The sequence below is a fragment of the Amblyomma americanum genome, chromosome 3 (assembly GCF_052857255.1).
Source record: "Amblyomma americanum isolate KBUSLIRL-KWMA chromosome 3, ASM5285725v1, whole genome shotgun sequence".
Lineage (NCBI taxonomy): Eukaryota > Metazoa > Arthropoda > Arachnida > Ixodida > Ixodidae > Amblyomma > Amblyomma americanum.
In genome coordinates this window covers 213,360,978-213,382,807 of record NC_135499.1, presented here as the reverse complement: position 1 = coordinate 213,382,807, position 21,830 = coordinate 213,360,978, and the positions used below count along the sequence as shown (strand labels likewise).

The window sequence follows — 21,830 nt, the reverse complement described above, 5'->3', positions numbered from 1 at the left end:
GCTGAGTGCGGTGCTCGTCTTTCCGTATTGAGATAAAGGCGTACTCAAGACGCGCGCTCGACTGTCTTGTCCCAGCAACCGGCGCCGCGGGCAGGGTGGTCGGTCGTACCGATGAGGAACAGGGTCCAGGGAATGTGGACGTAGGAGCAAATAGCTCCAGCTCATCATTCGCGCCCCGCGACCGAAAGTGCGCGCCTAGAGAACCAGAACATGCGAACAAGAGCGAGTAATTCAGTCACCATCACTATGATTGGGCTGCTACCAGAGTGGAGGAGGAGGAGGAGGAGGAGGAGGAAAATTTTATTAGAGGCCAGTACCGTCGGGCCCCCTGAGAAAGAGTGCTGCCTCTACTAGGCTATGTTGGTGATCCACTGAGCCAGAATGATGTCAGGCACTCCAAGAGAAAGGAGAAGAGTACGGAAAATAGGCAGAGCTCGTAGCAGCGTTACGTGTGCATAATTGCAGTTTCAGTTTATTAATAGACACGTAGTACACGAAATAACCAACGATAATAGAACAGACTGTGGCCACAGAGTCACACACTCAAATGGGACACTCGATTAGGCGTTAAAGAGAAACAAAACACGAAATCAAAGCAGCAGTAAAATTCTTACAAACTCTTACAAACGTATTTTTGTTTTTTTTTCTGTTTTTTTTTGTGTGAGTGCTTCAATAGCGTTGTTATTTACTTTTGCTGCGTTTACTGCAAATAAGCTTATTTTTTGTTCTTCTGTCCTTGTTTATTCATATCTCTTATGTATACTCTATTGTTTACTGTTCTCTTAACATTCATAGCGTTTTTGTTCGCTCATTAATGTTGCTTTTCCTGACGCTTGTACTTTGTTTTATATGTTGTGTACTGTTTGTGGTTGTGTTATGCTATGTTGAACTGCACATCGTCGGACCAAGTGGTTACTATGAATTGGTTGAAAAGGAGTAGCCGGAGCCGCTATGCAGTACCAACGCAGCTCTCCTTTATTGTTCATGTAAATAAAAAAACTCTATATTGTATGGAACGAAAAGAAGAAAATAACAATATACTGAATGTGCATCAAAAGGAATACAGCAAACAGCGAATTCTACGCGTTACAATGGAACTGCATGAGCACGATATATAAAAAATAACGAACAGCAATCATACAGCGAAACATTGCCACTGCATAGCAACAACAAAAGAAAGAAATACAACAAACGCCCAATACAGTATGTAAAAATGAAATTGCACAAAGCTGATGCACAAAAAATGAATGTCAGTCATATATCAAAGGATTAAAGTGCATAGCAAAAAAGCACTTGAGGTAACATTGAAATGTGCGTAATGGCGATACCGATTTTAATAAAAAGAATGTCATTCCACAATTTCACGGCACAAAATGCAGACGTCACTTTTTAACGAGTTTCACAGACTGTGTATTATTTTCCGCAATTTCCTCTCCTGAGAAGATCCCTTCCATGCACTGCAATGAATTTTTTCGGGCGCTAGCTTTATGATGCCAGTTAGTTATAATCCAGCTTGTCTTGTTGTGTCAAGGTTCCTATACTGCAACCACTGGAAACTTTGAATTACGCTCAGACCACTGTGCCTAAACGTTAAACTGAGGTGGTGACCAGCCCGGTATGTAACGCGTTACAAGTAATGGATTACTTGTAATAAATTACATTTTCTTCGAATTTTGCACATCACAATAATTATTGTTTGTAAGATGCAACATTGTCGGCAATTCAATTTTTTTTTTTCAGTAATCGATTGCTAGTCTTTTGTGGCATTCTCCTTCCAGAAAACAAGTTGCAACCAGTATAGTATAACTTCCAGAACCTGAGCGCTGTGGCGAACATTGGTGTCACAGAACTCACTCGCGTTATAGCGACAATGGTTAAGTTGCGGAGGAGCCGGGCACGCGAGGATGTCAGCACTCTGCAAGCCCGAGCGGCCTGCATTAGACTGGCCACGTAATCCGCACTTCGCATTTCACCACGACGGCGTAACAAAAATATGTTTACTGAGCTCGAGTTTTGCCACCTCAGAGCGCGAAGAACAGCAAAAGCCCGGCGTTTCGCGCCACTTCGGGGCGGTGCGCGAGGTCTTCGTACGTCAAAGAAACGAGCCTCCTTCCGGCGCGTACCTCGATGTACTCTTCAGTGTCGCTACTAGTGTCTTCACAAAGAAAAGTGAAAAAAAAAAACAACCTAAGGTAGCTTCGAAAAACAATCGCTGGTGAAATTACCAATGTATGTACAGCAACAGACTATCAGTCAAGCAAGCCATACCAGCTCATTCTAGTCCGTGTAATTTGTACTATGCTAATAGAAATGGATGAAAATGGAGCTTAGAAGTATTCGCTTACTTCTCTGTTATTGTTCAGTTGCTTTTCGTGTGAATGAAATCAGTGACACCATTGGATTCAGTAACATGTCAGTTGAGGAAACGGTAACCGGTTACTTGTTTTCTCTAAAGTTCACGAGAGAGATCATGACAAGCAGACTCACGGCCGTGCTCGGACGAGCAATGAAATCCGTAATTGCGTGTGGGAAGTCATCGGAAACTTCTCCGGGTGCAAGTGCGGAACCCGTGCCTTAACTAATCTCGGTTATGTGTAGGGAATAAACGCCCACGAGTCTCTGACGGTCTAACACGGTTGTGCTGGGAGAATAAAGCTCTGTTTTCAGTATATGCAAAGTCTTTGAATGCTTTGAAGTGTTCTGCTATATGCAAATGAACGGATTGGGTGGGGTGGTTAAGCGGAGAGCACTGCGCGCAGCTGAGAAGGAACCTTCACGTCTCAGCGCGAGTGCTAAGAATTCGTTAATGCGGCAGTTAGAGGGACACCATAAAAGACTTTACATATATGTCCCAACTCTTTCAGAAACTCAGGTTCAATGACTCAATAGCGCTTCTCTCCGCGCCTGCGCATTCTACCGCCCTTCATTGCGGGCTCTCGGCAGCAGTGCTTCGATAAGAGCGGAGGACACGCAATCGCATGCTCTCTTTAGCAGTGGGCCATACTCTACTACGCACGGGAAGGCCGCATCGCACACAACACGACCGCAGCCTGGCTTTACACTGTGTTTTGTCGCCGCAAATGTGGTTCGTAAGAGAGTCCCCCTTTTTTTTAATTCTCGAATCATCTGGCCTGTAGGCCTTTACCAAACTCGACAGTCCTCTGCGAGGACCACAGGGCAAAGAAACCTTCAAAGTAAACGCACTTGTGCCAAGTAAGAGGCTCGGGCGGGTGTTGTAACTGTTTCGTGCCTAAAGATTGTGGAGGGCTCTCGAGACGTCTTTTGAAATTCCTGAGATGCCAGACACGACCCACTACAGGTTCCGGCAGATGCACGAGCAACTCGAGCAGTGGTCTGTCTGGAAAAGACAGCTGAAAAGTAGGTGGTGCTTACTGAATGGTTTCAAAGTGGTAACGTGCGCAAAAAAAGGAAACAGAACAGACCAGAAAGGTTTGCATAAGACACAGGGCTACACGAAGGATTGCGCAAGGGACAAACACGTTATTCCAGACACAAAGCTATGGTGTCCTCTTGCTCTTGTTTCGTCCCTTGGGTATTTTTGTTTATTTAGTGTAGTTACCACGCTCGTCGGTGTACTTTTGACAGACACTGCTGGCTTCGATCATCGCATCTTCGACTACTTATAAACTGCGTTTTCAACCACTCGTTCAGGAAGCCGCGGTTCACTGCCTCGAGCCGAGCACACAAGTAACTCGAACGCTGACGTTTTCGCTGCCCGTTGAAAAACCGCAGGCGGCGGGTTCTGGGCGAAGCCGCGGAGAATAGCTCCCAGCCTCTGCGTCTCCCCAAACCTTGGCCGTTTCGGGACGCACAAAAGCACCGCGCCTGGCTCTCCTCTCGTTCGCTTTAATCGTCCCGCTCCTCTTCAAGCTCGCCTCCTTCGTTTCCGCTCCGGCTGTCGCCGATGAGGGGCTCTCCCCCGCGTTCGGGGCCCGCGGCTAGCTGCGCCCAGAATAGCTGCTGCTGCTGCCGGCGGCGCCCGCAGCGCCCCACGTGTGCATACACTCAAACGCGCCCGCGACAAACGGTGCATCGCACAGGGGCGAGGTGCTCGGCTCCGAAACAGTTTAAAGGGTGAAGTGCCGTCGACACCCTGTAGCTGTGTACACGTGCCGTCGAATGTGTGCGCTGTTGTGCGACGAGCTTTGTCGTCGGTGAAATTGAAGCGGCGCCCTGTACACCCGTGAGGGAATGTGTGAAACGAATCTTTTTCTTTCGCGAATCGTCTTTTTGCGCTACCAACTAGCAAAGTCGTTCTTGTGCGCCACTGCTCGAGGGGTTATTTAGGAAGCGAATCGCGTTAAAAGAGAGAAGAAGAAAAGCAAAAATATATACTTTCGCGTTGTCGGCTGGGCCACAAATGCACTTGAAGGCTGGAGGTGTGTCCGCTCGCATGTGTGCATGCGTTCAGGCATCAGAATCTCTCGTTGACGTATGGTGCTTGAGATAAAATGGCATCATTTAACGTTAAGGAATAAAATTAAAATGTTGAGTTTCCTAATATTGTATTAAAATTTTCATCAAAATGGGGAAGAGAGAGTATTTGTTTATTTATACAAGCGCACGTCGCTGAAAAGAAATTTAGCTCGTCGCTCCGAAAGACATTGTCCCTGCGCTGTCATCTCGAACCCCGCGGCACGTGTGCGATCAAAATGGGTTCCAGCGTCGCGTCTTTTTTTTTTTTTGAGTAGAAGTGAATCCTTCGGCGCCACTGCCCGTTGCTTCAGGGCACATTTGTGTTTGCAGCTTCAGAGGCGGAACCCGAGCGGTTTTGACAGCTTGGGTTGTAACGAACAGTAGTGCGTACGCAGTCGACTCGAAAAGTTGCTTCTTTTACTGCATCAGCTTCTTCAAAAAAAGAAAAAAAAAGCTCTGTGGCTTGCTGCTGCTTGGTCAGCAAGATACAGCTGGAGCTGCCTCTTGCCACTCACGCGACAGCTACGAATTCTAGCCTGCCAACGTCAGGTGTTAAGGTTTCGTGCTCTTGTTTTCCTACCTAAGTTCCCCCTTCCAATCCGTGTCGCTGCGGAATGTTTTTGCGGTGCTCGTATCTAGTGAGCGCGACCGTCTCGCAGTCTTAAGGTTACTGCGCGTTTTCTTGGAAACGGCGCACTATAGCTGTTGCAACATTACAGACTAGCAACTGCATGGCACCGCAAGACATTTTTACAAGCAGTTCTCGTTTTTGTGGAGACCCGCTGTTCTCACGACCGATTGTGCAAACATATCGCTAGACTGATCCGCATTTGCCGCAAAGTGGATTCCCGGTTGGCTGAATCGGGGCTGTCTTTATTCAATGTGTACTTCGCAGAACTGGAGCTTGCTGAGCGCTGGTATGGACAACCCTGCTGTCAGAGAGCTCGGTTGGAAGGATGCCGTCGGGCGTGCCTGCAGGTATTACAATACAATACCATGTAGTGCAATGCAATATAATACAATACAATACAATAAATACAACGTAATGCAGTACAATACAATAAAATCCCGAATCATACTTCTTCCTCTTTTTCATTCATTACCCCAGACTAATTTTATGCGCAGCGAATTTTCCACCCTCTTTTCATTTTTTTTTTGTTATCTGAAAACAATGCTTTTAGGCTTAACCCTCCCTCGGTACTCTTGAGAATGTCCGTGAAAGAGGACGCAAGAAAAGTGCTCCTAATGGGGTTTCTGTGCACAGCAAGTGCACAGCAAGAATCCGGAGCTTCGTCCGTTTTGTTGGGATAACTAGAAAGTCAGTTTTAAACCGCATGTCATGACACCTTCTCTTGCGCAGTCATTTCGGCAGCCACACGGGGTTCGGGAAAGATACTATTAGGATGGGCTTGATACCCAGTGTTCTCGAACGAATTACTGCGTGTTTGTCGACTATGGCATTAGCCGATAACAATGTACCGAGTTTCTTTTAGCTGATTACATAGGAGTCTATGAAAGTTCAGCTGGAAAACGATAGTTGTTTCTTAGTCGTATCCGCTTGGTTCTTCATTCCGACGCTTTTCCGCACATCCTCTTTCCTCGTCAGTTTTCCAGCGTGAGGGGAATGGGTGGCGCTTTTTCTCTTCTCTGAATCAACTCCAATCAGGTGATCACTTGAAAGCTTCGTACCCCCCTCCCCATCCCCCGCGCACACCCGCGCTAAATGCAGACTTCCGGTATTGCGGTCGGTCCACCATGTCGGGCCTCGTTCTTGCCCTTTTACTTTTCTTGCTCTTTGTGCATTTCCTGCTGAGTTTCTAGTCCATGTCCCGACAGAAGGAGGAAGAAATTAATGAAAGCGCGGACTCGTGCAACAGCGAACCCCAGGAGTTCCCTGAGCGGAGGACATCGGAGGAAATGAAACGAAAACAAACTGCAGCGAATAGACTATGCCAGCAGTAGCTCATACCACTATTGAGACAAGACACGCCCCGTTCCTCCCATATAGTCTTAGGAGCGGTCGCTAGATTTTTCTGTTCTTTTTTCTCCTAGGAGAGGGGGTGCACAGAAGTGTACAACTTTAAGGTAGACATCTGAATGACAAGGGGAACCGCGGACTGTACGTGGATACGGCCCCAATTTATTCGGAATATTCAGCCAGGTTAACTGTCCCCTGGCAACCTTTCAGCTGCGCTACCCCATTATTGTCTATAGTAGGAAAGAACTTAAAGAAAAAAACAGCAGCTGCTAACAATGAGCCACGTTCCGCGACGTCCTGTATAACTCCGCTGACTAATCACAGCAGTGAACAACATCAGCTTTTTAATGCTTGACTGCATCAAAAAAACTAACTGCATCAAAATTTCTGTGCTTATAATTTTGTCTGATGTTTAGCATCTTGTTTAGGCAAAAAATAAAAGCATTGGTCAACTCTTGGTCTCGGGGTAATTCTGTTTGGCTGTCCCGAATGTGGTCGGAGCTCCCCTGCAGATTTCAGTTGTGTCCGACAATAGAACCTCGAAACAGCTGGATCGCCCTTAGATTCTAAGGTTTCATTTCTCGGCGAGAAATTGTCGGCACCAGAATTGCATTCCCTAAACATCTTTATTATTTTGTCGACAAAGGAAGTTCAATAAATGCATTGTACAAATGGGAGCACCCAGCCGCCTCAACTTTCTCATAAATGTGCCCCTGCCTGGAACACCAGCGCATGGTCCGGAGGCTGTTGCTGTCAAGCACAAGATGGCCATCGCATTTGGGGAAAAATGATGGTGGTGGTTTAGCTCTGGTTAAACCTGGAGTGACGCGATAGGTACAGCTGGCCGAGTGGAACTTGCTCGGTTGAATTGCAAAGTCAGTCTTTCGCCGCTCCGTTTCGCTGGGCGTTCCTTCTTCGTCCCACTTGACAAGGCGCATGCGCACAGCTGTTGCAGCTCGGTTTCGCCGGCGCGAGCAGCAGCAGCTGCTGCGCACCACGTGGCTGTTCACGTGACCAACCTCGTGATCAGTCACGGCGCCGCGTCGCCGGCAGCTGCTTCGCACCACGTGACAGCGTAGCGCCACGCTGAAGGCTCGAAATGCTACCGTAATGTAGCTATCGCTTCAAAAAAGGCTATGAACGCTGAAAATGACTGCTCGAGCGTCATGGGTGCCCGGTTTCACTCATGTAACCAGCGCTGCACCCAGTGCATTTCACAGAAATAGAGCGTCACCGCTCTTATACAGCCTCTGCTGCCCTCGGAGTGTGCTATTCCTGGTAAACAATGGAGGGGTGTCAGTTCAAAAGTAGCATGTTCATCACGTCAGCTATCAACGGATAATAAGTGGATTTATTCAACAGCGATGGGAGCCGACCCACATAATTAACACACAAAAAAAGATGAGAGATCACAATCTAGGGGGAAATAAGGAGTATGTCGCCATCCAAACGAAGATGATTGTGACAAGAAGTGGCACCTGCAGCGGCACAGCGCAGCTACACAAATGCAGTGCTCTGTGGCGATGAGTTGTAGCGAAAATAGCGATTTCCGTTTCGTAGCGATGGCTACATTACGGTAGCATTTAGAGCCTTCAGCGTGGAGGCGCCGTGGCGGAGAGGCGCCGCCACGCTGTTACGTGGTTGGTCACGTGGTGCGGCTGATCACATGGTTCGTAACGTGGCTGATCACGTGGTTGGTCACGTGACCAGCCACGTGGTGCGAAGCACCGGCGGCGCGGCGCGCAGGCGAAACCGAGCTGCAAAAGCTGTGCGCATGCGCCGTGTCAAATGGTACGAAGATAAAGAAATGCCCAGCGAAACGGAGCGGCGAAAGACTGACTTTGCAGTTCAACTGAGCAAGTTCCACTCGGCCAGCTTTAGCTATCGCGTCACTACAGGTTAAACCACAGGTAAACCACCGCCAATTTTTTTCCAAGCCTATCCTTTTTTTTATTTTTTAAGACGGCGATAGCTAGACTGGAGACTTGCGTCGTTAACTTGCACTGGCAACGATGAAGACACGGTCGTCCTATATGTCGCAATCAAACCCCCCTTCACTCACTGGGCAGTCACAACGCTGAGGTAAGCCGCGACGCCATACGGACCATGTTTATCAGGGAAAAGAGAACCTCCCTCACAGTCCATAAAGAAGACTTCGTTGATGGATATCGAGACATACCTCACAGTCCTTCCTCGCTAGAAGTCACCGGGGCCCACAACTTCTTGTACTACGACAACGCTCAGCAGTAACCGTTTCTACCGCACCCACCAACCAGAGCATGAGCACAACACGCCCTCACCAACCACATCTTATACATTACGGGCAGCTCCTTCCGGGAGGTCCTTCAAATAAAGTCGTTCTCTCACTCTCAAGAACGTGCTATTTTCTGTCTCGTGGTATAGAGGACCAGGGATGTTGCCGCGCGAACACTGGCACTTCGGCCTTTCTGTTTTGAGTTAATCTGTAACGGCTGTGCGATAGGCTCCTCCTTTGCTCGCACGCAGGCGCGCTCTGCCGACGACTTGGAGCCATGGTGCCGGCGCAGCGACGAGCTTGACCTGCAGGTCTGCCTCGAAGGACGCGGGGGTGAGTGTCTCGTGGTTAATGACATTGCCCTCCCTCCCTCCCTTCCTCGGGTCATTTGACTGTGAGCAGATTAACGAGTCAATTATATCCAGGAGCAGTGAGTCATTAACCTGAGAATCGTCCGGTAAGAAAATAAAAACTTGCCTTACCAAGATAAAAGCATACAGCTGCGAAATGCAGGAGTCATAAATAGGTTACTAATATTAAAAAAATCAGCTGTACTTCTAAGGTCTTCTAATAAAGGCGTAACTTAATAAGAGCTACAATGGGAACTACTTTAGAGCAGCTTCGAAAAGAAATATACAACAAACTCTCTTGAGCACAGGGTGTCCTTAAATAGACAGTGTCCGTGTCGAAAGCAAACAAGGAGCTAGTTTGTGCTGCCTGTGTATACCCTTGAGTAAGCGAGAATTTTTCCAGTGACCATTCCTGCAAATGAATCAGATGACCACACTGTGGTATAGGCTTTTGGGTTTGGGCCCTGGACAAGAATGAAGTTCTGAACAATAAAGGATCTGAGAAAGCTTTCTAGCTCTCCTTTGCAGCCACAAGGCTGAGCTAAGGTGAACGCCAATGAGCAGCTACTGCCTTAGCAGGAAGACCTTGTCTCGAAGCCATCAACTCGCTCAGCTCACTGTTTCGTCATCCGAGTCAGTGGAAACGGGGCTTGCGCCGCAGGGTTCGGCTCCCCTCATCCTCCGGGCCGGCGCAATCTCGAGAGCTGCTGCGCCCTGGCAAGCACAGCCGCCTGCCGGCGCCGCGTTTGCGGCTCTCAGCAGCGAACACAGCAGCTGAGAAGGGAGCGCCTGCCACTTCAGGATAACCGGGACCAGAGGCGGCTACAGCAGCAGCAGCAGCTGGCGGAGCAGGAGCAACAGCGAGCCTGCACAGAGCCTCGGGTTGTGAGGTGCCTTCGGAATGCCACTTCGACGAGGCATCCACACAGTGAGCGCAGCTGCATTCCACGCTCGAGGGGTCGGGAAAGAATAATAATAATAATAATAATAATTGGTTTTGGGGGAAAGGAAATGGCGCAGTATCTGTCTCATATATCGTTGGACACCTGAACCGTGCCGTAAGAGAAGGGATAAAGGAGGGAGTGAAAGAAAGGAAGAACAGGTGCCGTAGTGGAGGGCTCCGCAATAATTTCGACCACCAGGGGATCTTTAATGTGCGCGGACATCGCACAGCACACGGGCGCCTTAGCGTTTTTCCTCCATAAAAACGCAGCCGCCGCGGTCGGGTTCGAGCCCGGGAACTCCGGATCAGTAGTCGAGCGCCCTAATCACTCAGCCACCGCGGCGGGGCCGGGAAAGAAGAGCAGAAAGTGGGGCCAAGGAAAGCCTCGGGGTATTTAAGGGGAAATTGCAGAGGTTTTAGAAATCGACGAGCTTAAAAGGCTTGAATGTGCGAAACTTGCAGGTAAACCATGTTAAGTATTTTTGGGCTAGTGCTTGAAATTGTGACGTAATCGCCGCTTAAAATCGCGACGCCCGTCAAGCTTCTCCGCTGCGCACAACGCCATGTGGGCGGTGCATGGTCGCGCCATCTAAGATATCGGTGGATTTCCAACGCATAAACGCCTGCTTTCAGAGGAAAAAAAAACAACGCCACTGAAGGAAAATCACGCCGAGAGTTGTTTGGCAGCATACAACGACGTACGACAGTGTGCGGCTGAGAGCAGCGGTAATTTGAAATCATACCTTACGCAGCAAGGTCACATTGAACTTCTCTGCACTAGAGTCACTACGCCGCACTCTATTGCTTTAAGGAGAAGCGCAAAATTCAATCGTCGATTACGTCACTCTTTTAAACGCTAGTGCAAAAACCCTTGGCTTTACCTACAGCCTACATACATTTGAATCCTTGAATATCGCAGAATTCTCGGAAAGTGGTGCAGTTGCCCTTAATGACAGCTTTTTCTGCAGGCCTCCGGCATGATGTGCGTTTGACGCAAATAAAGTTATTATTATTATTATTATTATTATTATTATTATTATTATTATTATTATTATTATTATTATTATTATTATTATTATTATTATTATTATTATTATAACGAGAAATGAGTGCGGCTGGTTGTATACCATGTGCGAATTTGATAGCAGAAACGATTGGAAAAGCAGTAAATGAGTAAGCAGTTTGTTAAGCCTGGACGCGGGTACTGAAACCTTCCATGAAACCTTTCGAGCGGAAAGTTGCGCACACGTCACCAAAATGTCAGTCCTTTGGGCCCGGGGGTGGGTCTAATGTGTGTGTGTAGGGGGGGGGGGGGGCGCCTCCCCGGGGCTGAGCGAGCTTTCGCTCGGCCGGCACCTAGGCTATCTGCCTCCGTGGGGAGTCGGACGGTGGCCGCCGAAGGCAAGTAAGCAACGCGGCAGGAAGGGCCCGCCTGGTGCCGCCTCGCCACGGGAGCGGAGCCGGGTGCTCCGCTGGCCGACGACGTCATCAACTCCCCTCTCCCCCTCCGTGACTTCCGCTACGGTGGTGGGTGGCAATGGGAAGAGATTTATGGACTAACGGCACTCCACGAGATTGCCTTTGGTATTTTAAGCGGCATATGGTTCCTTTATTTTTGCCAAAGAAGTGTATCAGCTGTTACTGAGCAGTGGGGTACTGCACCTTTAGCTGATATTCATGCGATACATTAAGCGTTGTTCTATGGGGCCCCATAAAGGCCACATAACGGCCGCAAAATGGGTCAAAGGAAACCATAATTAATGCATTTGGGTGCCTTTGCCATCCAAGGCCTCCTGCCCTTGAGTTCGAGCAGCGCAGTTCAAGTAGCTCTTGAACGCGCGGTGAGTACTTTCCTGCGGGATTCACACGGTGGAGCTGGGTGGGGAGGAGGGGGGGAGGGTGACGACATCGCCGGCCAGCGGAACTATAACTACACTATAACTATGAAATGCAAGCAAACGACATGAGAGTTCTTTTTTTCAAGTTAATAATGGCCGTTATCTGCCTTCGTTACCCTAAAAAATTGAGTATATGTGCGTGTTTGTAAAGGCGTGCTTGCGCTGTGTGTGCATTAAAATGCATTGGGGCATAATTAGGCGAACGGGGAAAACTGCTCGAAATGCCCACTGTTCCCTGAACTGGAAACCAGATCTATTTCACATAATGTGGCACTGCTCCTTCCTCGATCGAGGCAGGGACGCCTTGGCAACGAAGCATGCCACACCGAAAGGCGCCAATGCCTTTAGTCAACTGCTTTCTTTCCGAGTCCACAGCATTGCTGCCTAAGGTAGACCCCACTTAGTGGGTTGCTCGTACCACACTTCCGACTTGCAGCCCCGTGGCCTGGAACTGGACTATTACTTCCTCTAATGGATTCTCTCCTTTCCCATCCCATAACCATGGCCATAGGCCTCCTCCTGCCTCAATAAACGTTCGTTCATTCATTCATTGCGACTCGTGTCGCGTGCGGAGCACGGCTGCGGAGACCGAGAGAAATGCAGCTTGCAGTTACCTCTGTGTTCTTCACTTTGCCTCCTCAGAGCTTCACTGCTGCGGTCAGGCACCGAGCGGCCAATGCCGCGACACGTGCCTGCGCGTGCTGCGCGCAGAGGAAGCCGCCGCAGAGGGGGACGACGAGGAGATGGCAGCCGACGAGGACGCCGTTGACGCCTTGCTGGCCGGGGGCTGCGTCGCGCCCGGTCTGCACGTGAGCGATGATTCATGACGTCATTAGGCTGCACCTGATGTCACCAACTAGCTTTCACGACATTGGCGCTTTGGTGGCGCAGTACCAGACGATGCACTGTCGCGGCACTGAAGAGGGGGACAGAGAGAGAAAGATGGAAAAAGGAGGATAGATGCAGCATCCATGTGATATAGTTGATGCTACTCATGGGCGTTCCCTCTTTCATCATATCAGTTGGTATAATATAAGCCAGTGTAGTGTTTTTATGTCCTGCTTCCATCGTCCATCCCGTGAAAACATAGCCTCACAGCCCAGCCACATCTAGTTTATATAGATATTCCAGAAGCTATTTGAACCAGCGCAGTTATCTGAAGCAGTCGGTGAGTGGAACTTGACGTAATTATTTGCCAATAATTGCCGCGCATGACAGCCTTGCAACGGGAGGGGTCCCGCCCGCACTAGGCGCATTGTCCAACGTGCAAACGTGATGGCGTCAGGAGTGTTATTATTCACGTTATGTGACTCCTTGTGTTCTTATTATACCTCTCTTTGATGACATATAGATATCATTCCAGGGACACATGGGTCAAGGATCCGGTGAGGCTGGAGCGTTCTGGAGGTGGTTGGGAAATGGTTTCGCCCTGTTGCAACGTATTAGGGCCGGGGATATGAGCGTGTTGGCCAACACATTCAGATTCTGTCAGGAACTACCACCGGAGACAGCCCTGCAGCCTTTCTCCTTTCCACGCAGGAGCGCCTGTGGCAGTGCCTACTGGGATGGGGCAGCGGACCTACCTCGCAGGCGCTGCCGGCCGATGGTGCCAAACTGCAGTGTTGCCTCAGGGCAGCCACCATCGAATGCCAGAGGATGTGCCTCAGGGTGCGTGCATACAGATGTCACTCTCAGAACATGCTACAGAACTGCGGGGGATGAAAATTAATTCGGAGCTCTTCTACTACGGCGCCCCTGATCGCTGACGGTCAACTTCGGGGTGTCAGTCACCACCATACTGTACCGCTCTCAACCTACTCCAGTCGATCCGGATATATCATACCAGGATATATTGAATTATTATTTGTATAGAACGGTCTGAACATCCGCTTGAAAATCCCGCGCAAAATTATAGCACTCTTGTTCGCGTTTACCGAAGTCACGTTGAGCGTAACACTCGTTATATCGAATGGTGTGTCGCGTTCCTGCCAGTGGCGCTTCTCCTAACGGCGCTCCTAACAGGTCGACAGCATGACCTTGGACTCCTCGCTGGCAGTGCTGGCGCAGTAAAACCGCGTGACAACGGAACGTGCACGAGGAACGCTTAGGGCATCGAGGGTAGCCTTCAGGCTCTCGTACTAATTTTCCACGCGACACCGCTGTTATGCTGGGAAGCAGGCATTCGGTATTCTCACGAAATCAGCGCCATGCTGCTGCGGCGGTGCGACCTAGCTTAAGGAGGATCGGCAGGGCAGGATCACTTGTTTGCTTACTTTGCAAGTTCTTTGTCGGCGCATTCGGGCGTTGTTGTCATGGTTTTGGTATAAAAATAGTGGCGATTTTCACGGCTTGTAGACGCCACACATTGCGGCCGCGCTGCGATCCTGTCTACGGAGGACTTGCCCTGCAGATTCTGGCTGCGTGCTGCTGGTGCTGCGCGCAGCAAGTCTTTTCGGATGTCGTCCCCGGAGTGTCGTGCCAAACATAAAGCTCGGCAGCACTGCTGCGTGCCTTTCTGTACGTCAACGAGATGAACCTAGAAGTATAATTCCATTGCTTAGCCATTGCTAGCAGTCCAAAGAGAAGGCGGCTTTGGATGCAGAAATTTCGGATTGGCAAGCCAGCCATGGCGTCGATGGTCGTGTGTTTGCGGTGTATTCAGGAATACGACTTCTTTCTTCCAGGTAAGAACTCAGTGTCATTATAGCTTTGTTTGGTTGTAATTGAACGACTACAGTGATAATTGTGGCTGGTCTTTGTGACTGTCGCCGCGATGCAACCGTGGTGCTCGCGAAATTGTACCTCGTCGTAACCCAAGCTGCAGTTAAAGCGCCGGAATTATATCGATTCCTCTCTGCACTTTCTACTTCCACATTTGTGACTGTTCCTTCCAAACACTCGTGTTTCGCAATCCGCAAAATAAAACCTTAAAGCGAAGAGGCCGAAGCGGCGAGAGACGAGTGCTTTTGAAAAAGTACCAGCCATCGAGCAAGAAAAAAAATGAAGTGCCGATGTAGGTCGAGTTAACTCGTTGGCAAGGGGTACGTCTACACGCTTGACCCGATCGGGAAATCGCACTTCATCGGTTTCGCGCCTGGGAATTGGATTACCGGCAAGTGAAAGCAGGAACAGGAGCGCGCGTCTACTGTATACCGGCGCCGCCGCGCCTCCTTGGGCGCGCCCTGACTCGATGGTATACACTATAGGTTCACGCCGCTGCGTACTGATGCGAGCAGGCTTGTATCGAAGCGCTTGAGCGGTTCTGTGCAGACGAAACGAAACGAAAGTTTACAGCAGGTACTGGTTTTCACGGTCGGCTCTTGCGCTGAAGCGGAGCTGCATAGAAATGAAAGCAAGGTACGAGCACACTTTCCCTAGCACTGCTGCACTTGCACGTTGCGATTTCTTCCGAAGCGCACGTACCGCTCCGGTGATCTAAACAAGTTTGCTCACAACTGTACAATATTTTCCAAAAGTAACCGGGCGCAGGTGCTTTGTTTCTTAGCCGCGTAGCAAAGCACTTATGGCAGCCCTTAAGCTCTGAATCTGTGTAAAGTAAGGGGAGCCCTTGTTCTCACGTACTGAGGCCTTTCGGTCTTTAGGGGTGCCGTAATTGCGCCGTTATACAGTTGAGAAGCAAAACTACTTTTGGCAAAGGGGGTACATACAAGGAAGTGTCTTGCTCGACTGAACTAATTTCCACACGTAAATGTTATTGGGTTTCAGCTGGCTGAATTGAAATCCATGCACACGACGGTTGAAGGCGAAACTATTGCGAACCGTTTTAGCTTTCAGCGTTATGCAGTGATTTCACAACGTCTTGCTTACTGGTAACAATGTAGCAGTAAAAGCGAGATGTGCTTGCATTTTTATGATTTCTTAGCCGTATAGGAACTCGGCGATGGCTGTCATGACATGGCCAAAAACGTCCTGGAGGCAGGTGATGATCGATTGCGGTTTCACTTGCACACCGGGAATTTCCGAACAGAGGTCGTCGACGATCTCTAGTTTGTCGTCGGTCGTGTGCTTTACACCGGCTAATACGAAGTACTTAGCTAAAACTAGGCGCTAACCATAAATGAAAACGCTTGACTCAATCAAGGAAACTTGCTAATGAACCCAGGCTGATCACAGACGGAGTCCTCTTTACGATTGCCATGTTGTCTCGACTGCGGCGCCACCTATAGCTCGTGACAATCGCCTAGCGGCGGCTATCGCCTGGCTATGGCCTAAGGCTTTCCGGAAATCAACTGTGCTTGAATTTTATTGTGAGGTTATTCTGATTTTTGTGTACTGACAGTAGAGATAGGCCTGTTATAGTAAGCGATGGCTAGTTACAAAGCACCGTTCACTGCGGCTTCGATGCGAAGCCGGCTAGGCCTAGAGACATGAATGGTGCCCTGCCAGTACGTCGGCGGGCGGTAGGTCGCTTCAAGAAACGCGTCGATAACGTGGCTGCATTGTATTCTCGCTTCTAGGTTGCAGAGAAGCTTATTTATTTATATTTTCTATATATTGGATTATCGACGTATTGAACTATTCGCCATCTTCGAGTTCGATATATCCGGGATCAACTATCTATCATTCTATTTTATTTTTTTCTTGATTATTTCGATAAAATTATCGCAGACCCTACACAAAGCATTGTCGATCCAGCCTTTTCAGTTTTATTTGTGGCTATAGCATGCAGGCCTCTTTCCCGCTTTGCTTTGCGTGCGCGTGAGCGCCAGAATTTGCGGATTTTTTTCTTTTTTCAACAGTCAATACTTTGTTAGAAAGCCAAGTTTCGGACCTGTTCGTGCTAGGCAGAAAAATAAATGAACACACAAAAATATTTTTTCATCATTTCACCTTTGCCCTTGTGCGCTTTGTAATACGTCTCTTTGGCTTGTCCCCGTCTTGACTGTCTACGTGAAGTGTTTTTCCCGTGTTCAGGTTTGTTCTAGCAGGTGTTGCGTATAGCGCTGAGAACTCAAATTTTCCACAACACGTCAGCTGCGACGGACCCTCTGTTTCTTCACACCAAGCGAACAGTATGCTCGAGTGGCATGTTGATACTGGCAACGTTATAAAAGCACAGATTGCATCACCGCAAGACATCTTGTAACCATGTGATTGCAGTCCACTGGAGTGAGCGTACTCGGCAGAGCAAGCTAATATCATACGCAACAATACATTTTGCTCAAATTACTGTCACGCGGTGGGCCCTATTACTTACACACGGGCCGCTGTTACGCAGCACTAGACTGATAGCGACTAGGGAGCAGGTGTCCAAGTTTGATAGAGAAGTCTGAGGCTTAGTTTGCGCTCAGCTTGCCCCTCACACCAAGCTGTGCAATGCGCGGGTTGGAAATGCAATCCAGGCGCCAGGAACGGAAAGAACAAGAGACTCTCGTCTTCGTTCATGGCGCGCCTTGTTTGCGTTTTCCGCTGTGTTGGACCGACCAGCCCAAAGGAAAGTGTTTCTCTATCATGCGTGGGTGTGCAGGCGTACGGCTCTGAATGGGAGACGTCGTGGGAGACTTTCCACGGCCGCTGTCGCTACCAGCCTGCTGAGGCAGCGTTGCGACAGTGCCTAGACGACGGTGAGTGTGCGCTAATAATGAGAACACCCCAGCCTCCTCCATCCTCGCTATTCTTTACTATGAGTGCAGGTGTAGTTAGGCGAACTCGTTCTTCGTGACAATGTCGTCTTGCTCTTTTCGAAAGAGAAGAGAGAGATATATTAGGGCTGCATAAAAATGCACTCCGCAGTTCTGTTTGCGGAGTGTAGCGAGTGAGCAAAACAGGCGGCGTCATTTTTTTTTTTACTCTGATGCAGCAAGCCCTACCGTTTCCACTGAATAAGGATTCGGTTTCACTAGTCGTTACAATGCTCATCAGCGGACTCGCGTCATTCAAGAGGCGAGCCTGCGGTAAAGGGCCGGCCGCTGTCTATACAAATTAATCATTAGCCGAAGCCCGTTTTGCCGATGGCTTCAAGCGGTCGCATGGTATGAAAACTTGCCCTGCAGAAAGAGAGAGATGGGGTACGGGAGGGCAGCAGGATAAATTGGTGTACTGCACCTTCATTAAATGGCCCACTCGAATCGCGTAACAACCGAAGGCAGATTATCGAAGGTGCTCACCCCTCGCCTCGGTCTCTTTGTGACCCTGGGCCCCCTGGATGGCACACTCATTAGCCAGCAGGCGAACACGCAAAGTTTTGTTTACGACGTGCTACGACGGGACCCATTAATTCAAAGGAATGTGTGTCACACAGCTACGACATTAAAATTGCACTCTCTCTCGTGATCGAGTGTGGAAGTAAGCACGAAATGCATTGCAGTACCGTCGTACCACATTCTAGACTGAACCTCGTTGCGAGACGAGGTCTCGTCTCAGCAACAAACACAACCATCCGCTCGCACCGTTGTCTTAACGAACTAACTAACTAACTAACTAACTAACTAACTAACTAACTAACTAACTAACTAACTAACTAACTAACTAACTAACTAACTAACTAACTAACTAACTAACTAACTAACTAACTAAACTTCCGCCCTCACTGTCTACAACAGTTCCGCGCCGCGCCGAGCAGCTCGATTGCGAGGAGTGCGCATGCGCCGTTCAAGCTGCAGGACAAAGCGTAGGCTCCTTCGCGCCGCGCGCTGGCTTCGCCTGCCTGCACGGGACTGGAAGACGCTGTTGTTCACGCATGCGCAGCACCGGAGGCAGCGCAGCCCATAGGCGCCAGGGAGTCACTGAAAGTTTCTCCTAAGTTCGTTTAGGTACGCCTGCGTGTTCTCCTTCCGTTCTGGCGCCATGTTCACCCGCGCCGCATTGACAGCGGGAGCTAAAATCATTTCATGCTTAATACAAATACTGCTTTCTGCTGTCAAAATTATGTCTTTGGTCTTATAGCACGAGATGACATGGTGCCTTGAAGGCAGTAGTAGCGTCATAGATTGTAATTGTGAAGCGGCCCTGTTTTAGGGGGCAGCGCAGTGCCTGCAGTTCGAAACCGGCGTTTGCAGCTTGCTTACCTATCGCCGTTCCTAGGGCGTCGTTCTGCCATGCACAGTGGCGGTGGGTCACGTGTTGCTTTTTTATTACGCACTGTAACGAAGGCGTACACCTTTGCCCGCTAGTTGCATCGGGAAGTTAGGTGCCATGACAGACTGCAGCACAGGGCTGTCTTGAATGGTTCCCAATAGGCGGGCGTCCTAATCGTTGTGGCTATAATTGATTGCATCACTGTGCACAGAACTGGTTTTGAGTGAGCTCGGATGCTTGGCAGTATTTGGCATGACCTCGCCAGTTTTGCTGACACACGTAACTATGCAATAGATGCAAGAACGTGAAAGTTCCTATCTTACTGTAAGCTATTTTCAGAGGCCTCATTTCAACAAAATCTCTGCGCACTTAGACTTCCATTAACCTCCTTACACGTAGACCCCACCACAATTTCATACAAACATTCTTAGAGCCAGTCGAGTTTTCATGTAGTACTAACTTGATGTCAGCAGGATTCGTGCTTTTTGTTTATACACCTTCCTCCTATAATGGAACACTGAAACTGCTGTAATGAAGACTTTCGATTTATTTTGTCTGTAAATTGATTTAGTCATTGGCAGCGAGCTTGAAAGCACGATCGTTTCGTCAGTGTGCCATGTGCAACACTTATGATTCTCCGACAAATGTAGGCTACGCAGTCTTTTCCCGTGGTGGTACTGTGAACGCGCCACTTTCGACTCGTGCCCGAAATCTGAGAATGGGAACAGTTCTCTTTCACAGACCGAACGGGAGCCATCTTGACAGAATAGGTGCCACGGAAGACCGAGAGGCGACTAGGGACCGAAATAATTTCACAGAGAAGACGAGAAAACCGCTCAGTGCTGATCAGTAGTCTCACCATAGGTATCGTTAATGATGAAACGTAGGTGATGAATGTTTTTAAACGTTAGCCGAGGATTGAAGGATTCTGGGGTTAGTTTAAATTGGTGGAGCCTTGCACGTGAGATGACCGTGAACGACACGGATCTTTAGCAGCCCGCGCTACATCCACCCTGTCACACGCGCGCCGCAGTGGACGAGCCTTGCGAGCTGGGCTGCGGCGGTCCAATCAGCTTCTGCGCACAGCTGGTGGGCGGAGGCAGACCCTGGTCGCTGTATCGCCGCTGCGACGCGAGCGCCGACCGCGCCGCGCGGGACAGCGCCCAGCTCTGGATGCGGACGGGACCCCCGACAGCGGCTGTGGCGCTGGGAAACGGTGGGCGGCGGGAGGCGACCGCAGCGCCCCTGGGCGGCTGTCCCGCGGACGCCTGGAAGGCGCTCGCCTGCGCACTCACCTTCAGGCCCTGCCACGCCACGCACCACTCGAGCACTCTGTGCAGGTAGGGTCCAGTGCTTGGCGGTAAAAACACTGCAAACTCCAACTCCTAAACACTCCAAACAAGGAGTAAGAACACTCCTTGGACGCTGAAGCGCCGCTAAATGTCTTCGTGATTGCATAAGTTACAAGTGATTGATGATACAGTCAGAAGGGAAAAAACGTTACTTAAAGTGGCTGCATGACAAAAAAAAAAGAAGATATATTGTTGCATTTCCTCGCTACTCAGTCAGCTGGTTCGTTGAGTGCGGGTGCAGCAAGCGTGTTTCTTCACTCTTTTTCAGAGTACTAGTTTCAGGTTTTTCAGAGTACTGGCATGGCTGACCACGAACAAGTATTTTTTTTCTCTCGCTGGCAGTCCATAAACCTTTGTGCGCTGGTTGTCGAGTGGCTAGCGCTCTCATTGATTTGAGTGACTGAGTGATTAAATTCATGTTTATGAGGTTTACCGTCTCAAAGCGACTGCAGTGCAGGTAATCTTGCGCAGCGTGGTCCCGTTCATAACTGAGCGGACACGGAACTGCGACTGGTGTGCATTCATATTGGCACGTTTCCTTGAAAGACGCCTTGCGGTCTTCCTCTGGGTCTCACTCATGCGGACGGAAGATGGAAGGTACAGCATTTCCTTCGGCATGGCAGAATGTGTGCTGCGCACTTACGGGTACACGCGTTTTGCGACTCGGTCGATGGTGAGATCGCGGTGCGGCAGCGATGGCAGCTCGACAGGCCGAGTAAACTCAAATATATAAAAAGGCAATGCAGATGAGCGTGAATCTTGCAAATTTTGAAGACGCCTGTGTAGTTTAGTTAATGTCAAGTACAGTATCTTACCTGACATCAAGAGGAGCCCACACTGATTAAACATTATCTCGGCACACGTCAGAGAACGTTGTTAAGAGCGGTGAAAGGAACACTAAAAAGCAAATTTAATGAAGTATTGAGGAAAAAATTACTAAACCAGTCTAATCCTGTTTAAAGAACCCGGAGAAAGTTGTGAAAAAAAAAACGAACGTACAGGCCTCGTCTATGATACCCTCACCTTCTCCGGTCACTCCTGTCGTTAATCAGCGAAGTGGCCTCAAGATCAGTTAGTCACGTGTTACGGGATAACCCGCGGTCTTACAATGTTTGAATGAATCAGTGTTCAGTTTTATTTCCCCTCTTTTGCACGATGTCCAACGTTGCAACGGAAAATGAATAAAACGATCGAAAATATGTTCGTTCTTACGTGACCTGATTTTCAGGGCAGACTGTCTGGCCCTGGCGGCTCGGTGCACCGACGGCCGGCAGTTGGCGCCGCTGTGCGACTCCCTGGCGCCACCGGGGGCGCCTTGCCTCTCCATCCTGGCCCCGGTCACACGTACGTGTTTCCTTTTCGCCTCCGTCAGTACAGACGTCAACGTAATGGTCGTTCCGGGCCTGCCGATCGGGCGTGGCATGGCAGCCACGTTCAGCAACTATGGAACTCTGCTGGAGATCGCGACGACAGCGGTACGCGTTCCGCATTCTCTTGTGACGTCTAAAAAGAAATTGAACGCTGCAAACCGCATTCTGCTTACTGAAGCTGTGGACACATCTTTCCATGTTGTGCGCCCG

General features: G+C 49.4%; 1 protein-coding gene across 1 annotated transcript in view; it reads left to right on the top strand.

Annotated features, from left to right (window-relative positions):
- Positions 1–21,830, top strand: part of Reck (Reversion-inducing-cysteine-rich protein with kazal motifs) — a 46,958-nt gene that overhangs the window by 7,005 nt on the left and 18,123 nt on the right. Inside the window, exons 2-9 of the mRNA XM_077659903.1 lie at positions 5,333–5,415; positions 8,921–9,002; positions 9,681–9,947; positions 12,503–12,669; positions 13,400–13,528; positions 17,349–17,445; positions 19,932–20,238; positions 21,479–21,594. Of these exons, the coding sequence (XP_077516029.1) occupies positions 5,333–5,415; positions 8,921–9,002; positions 9,681–9,947; positions 12,503–12,669; positions 13,400–13,528; positions 17,349–17,445; positions 19,932–20,238; positions 21,479–21,594 (1,248 nt within the window). The remainder of the gene's footprint in view (positions 1–5,332; positions 5,416–8,920; positions 9,003–9,680; positions 9,948–12,502; positions 12,670–13,399; positions 13,529–17,348; positions 17,446–19,931; positions 20,239–21,478; positions 21,595–21,830) is intronic.